The 3806-nt window shown below is 53.0% G+C and overlaps 1 protein-coding gene across 1 annotated transcript in view; it reads right to left on the reverse strand.

Annotated features, from left to right (window-relative positions):
* The window catches only part of LOC107111386 (neural cell adhesion molecule L1-like), a gene marked incomplete at its 3' end in the record, with an annotated part of 97915 nt that extends 95182 nt beyond the window's left edge, over positions 1–2733 (reverse strand). The window contains exon 1 of the mRNA XM_015412352.1: positions 2571–2733. Within this exon, the coding sequence (XP_015267838.1) occupies positions 2571–2664 (94 nt within the window). The remainder of the gene's footprint in view (positions 1–2570) is intronic.
* Positions 2734–3806: the final 1073 nt, after the last annotated feature.

The following is a 3806-nucleotide window of genomic DNA, read 5'->3' on the forward strand; positions in this document are numbered from 1 at the left end:
AAAGAGAAGGCTTAGAGGGGACATGATTGCAGTCTTCAAGTATCTGAAGGGCTGTCATGTAGAAGATAGAGCGGATCTATTCTCTCTTGCTCCGGATTGCAAGACTAGGTCTAATGGGTGAAAATGACAAGGGAGTCGTTACTGGCTAAATATCAGGAGAAACTTCCTAACTGTAAGAGTGGCTGAGCAGTGGAACAGACTGCCTCGGGAGGTGGTGGATACTCCTTCGCTGGACGTTTTCAAGCAGAGGCTGGACGACCATCTTTCAGGTATGTTGTAGGTATGTAGGGCTATCTTTTGGCTCTGCTCCTGCAGAGTGCAGGGGGTTGGACTAGATGACTGGCAAGGTCCCTTCCAACTCTAACATTCTATGATTCTATGAGGCAGTGCTATTCTGCTTGGTGTAGTGGTTCAGGGTGAGGACTCTAATCTGTGAGAACCAGGTTTGATTCCCCACTCCTCCACATGCAGCTGCCGGTGTGACCTTGGGTCAGTTCCAAGTTCTCTCAGAGCTGTTCTCTCAGGAGCAGTTCTTGAGAGAGTTCTCTCAGCCCCACCTACCTCGCAGGCAGTGTTCCCTCTAAGCCGAGTTAGTGTGAGCTGGGTCACAGTTTTTTAGCCTCCGGCTCACACATTTTTGTCTTCACTCAGGAAGGAGAGCTCCAGTGCAGACTAATTACTGCAGCAGCCAAATAGCTCACTCACAACTTCAATGCCAGTTGCCCACCAAGTAGAATTTTTGCTCTCAAGACTCCACAGCTTTGAGGGAACATTGCTCACAGGGTGTCTGTTGCGGGGAGGGGAAGGGAAAGGAGATTGTAAGACACTCTGAGATTCCGAGTGAAGGGCGGGGTGTAAATCCAATCTCCTCCTCCTCCGCCTCTTCTTCTTCTTCTTCTAGAAAGGGTTTGATTCTCCACTCCTCCATATGCAGCTGCTGGCATGACCTTGGGTCAGTCACAAGTCCTCTCAGGGCTGTTCTCTCAAGGGCAGTTCTCGAAGGCGCTCTCTCAGCCTCACCTACCTCACAGGGTGTCTGTTGTGGGGAGGGGAAGGGAAAGGAGTTTGTACACCACTCTGAGACTCCTCCGGGTAGTGAAGGGCAGGGTATAAATCCAATCTCCTCTTCTTCTTCTTTTACCTCACAGGGTGTCTGTTGTGGGGAGGGGAAGGGAAAGGAGTTTGTAAGCCGCTCTGAGACTCCTTTGGGTAGTGAAGGGCAGGGTATAAATCCAATCTCCTCCTCCTCCTCTTCTTCTTCCTCCTCTTCTTCTCAGAAGGTGCCAGTCGAGGAGGGCTGTCTCCTGTTGCAGGTGTCCCGGTCTCTGCCTGTCACCTTCCGCTCACTGTCTGCCTTCCCAACAAAGCAGTTCAGGAGAAGGCAGACAAATAGATGGACCCAGGGGGTGGGAAGTGAAAATGGAGGAAGCCAAGCTGGGCAGCCCCTGTGGAACCACAAGCCGGAGGTGTTAGAAGTGTGTCTGAGACTTGGCTTTGCTCACTCCCGGCCATCGATGGTGGCCTACCAGGAAAACTCTCAGTAAGTTAAACGGCCAGTCCACCCCTGGACCGATTCCTGGACAGCGGTTTGAAGTTTATTGCGAATGATGGAGACTGGATTTATACCCCACCCTTCACTACCCGAAGGAGTCTCAGAGCGGCTTACAAACTCCTTTCCTTTCCCCTCCCCATAACAGACATCCTGTGATATTGGTGAGGCTGAGAGAGCTCTCTCGAGGACTGCTCCGGAAAGAACAGCTCTGAGAGAACTTGTGACTGACCCGAGGTCACACCAGCAGCTGCATGTGGAGGAGGAGTGGGGAATCAAACCCGGTTCTAGAAGAAGAGGAGGAGGAGGAGAAGGAGATTGGATTTATACCCCACCCTTCACTACCCGAAGGAGTCTCAGAGCGGCTTACAAACTCCTTTCCTTTCCCCTCCCCATAACAGACATCCTGTGATATTGGTGAGGCTGAGAGAGCTCTCTCGAGGACTGCTCCGGAAAGAACAGCTCTGAGAGAACTTGTGACTGACCCGAGGTCACACCAGCAGCTGCATGTGGAGGAGGAGTGAGGAATCAAACCCGGTTCAAGAAGAAGAGGAGGAGGAGATTGTATCTATACCCCACCCTTCACTACCTGAAGGAGTCTCAGAGCAGCTTACAATCTCATTTCCCCTCCCCTCCCCACAACAAACACCCTGTCAGGTAGGTGGGGCTGCTCTGGAGGGTGGACTTTATGGCAATGAACCCAGCTGAAGTCCCCCCCCCTTTCCCAACCCCACCCTCCCCAAATCTCCAGGAATGTCCTTAAACCGGAGTTGGCAACCCTCCCTGCCAGGCAACGGCGCTCTGCGAAACTAACAAGGAGGAGGAGGAAAGGAAATGCCAGGAGAAGAGCCAATCACAGACGCAAACGCACCAAGTCCACAAAGCAACCTCCGTCGCCATGCCCAGCGCCCCCCGCCGTCACTCTTCAGCTGTGCCCCCCACGATCCGACCCCACCCCACCCCGACCCCTTTGCCAGCCAGCCGTGCCCAAGGGAAAGAAGCAGCGGCCTCGGCGACTCACAGTCTTTGGGCAACTGGATGGCGACGGCCGGACCGCAGAGAAGCAGCGCCACCAAGGGCCCCAGCGAGAGCCACGAGGCCGTCCGGGATGGCATCTTCCCTGGCACCGTGGGCAGCCTGGGCCCCCTCGCCGAACCGGGGCGGTGGAACAGCAGCCGAGGAGCCGGCGGTGAGCACGCCCCAGAGTGAACTGTGGCTGCGGAAACAGAGAGGGAGGGAGAGAGACCATTAGCGAAGGAGAAGGGGAAAAAACCCCTGCGTAATCGTGATCTCCCCTCCCCCCACCAAACATCCTCTCCCCAAGGACTCCAGCACAGACAGCAAAAAGCAGAGAGAGAGAGAGAGAGAGAGGAGGAAGTTAATGGACCCCTTTCTTTATTTATTTCCACCCTCCTGCCCTCCAACTTGTTGGCGGACTGCCGCTGTGCGTCGTACAAGTGGGTAGAGGGATGCAACACATCCCCACCATCACGTCCACATCCCCCACTGGCAAAGCGGAGCAAGAGAAAAGAAAGCTCTTTGAGTGGGAAAAGAAACCTCAGAAGCCTCCCACCCTAGAGAATGGGTGAGCAAAAGTCTGGGGTCTACCGAAAACGTAAGACAAGGAGGCCATCACCCTGACAGCGCTCCAGTTCCCAATCGAAAGGGCTACCATTCGTAGAATACACACAACGGCATCTGACATGTTACCAAATGATCCAATGTCTCTTAAGAGAATATACACATAATTAGACGCAAAATAAGACAAAGGGGAACTCTGACTGCGACACGCCACGACAACGCGACTGTATGTTCTCGTAAAACAAAGGGTCAAAAATAATAGGTCGAATCGCTAATGGCTTTTTAATTTCTATAACCAGAGAAAGACCACACGGAATAGTACGCAAGAAACGATGAGTATGGCATTGGTGATCAGAGATGATACCCATTGATGGCTACAACTGAAGTCATAGATTGGCCTTTCGCTCTGAGATTAGTTTGAGAAACTCTGCGAAATGAATGGATCTCTGTGTACCTATGTATTTCAATAGAAACATCAATTAAAAAAAAAAGAAGTAGGAAAAGAAGCAATAAAGGGGAGAGCTAGGCGGATTTCCCCTCTGCAGCGCCGGTTCCAGGGCCTAACGGGAGGAGAAGGAGGGGCCCTTTTGTTCTGGAGAGGGGAACGGGTCATGGAAAGGCAGAGCCGCTGGGGGGGGAGGGCTGGGGGGGAGGTTGATGGGGAGAAGAGGTGGGG

Source organism: Gekko japonicus, unplaced genomic scaffold (genome assembly GCF_001447785.1).
Source record: "Gekko japonicus isolate JY-2015 unplaced genomic scaffold, Gekko_japonicus_V1.1 scaffold4159, whole genome shotgun sequence".
NCBI lineage: Eukaryota > Metazoa > Chordata > Lepidosauria > Squamata > Gekkonidae > Gekko > Gekko japonicus.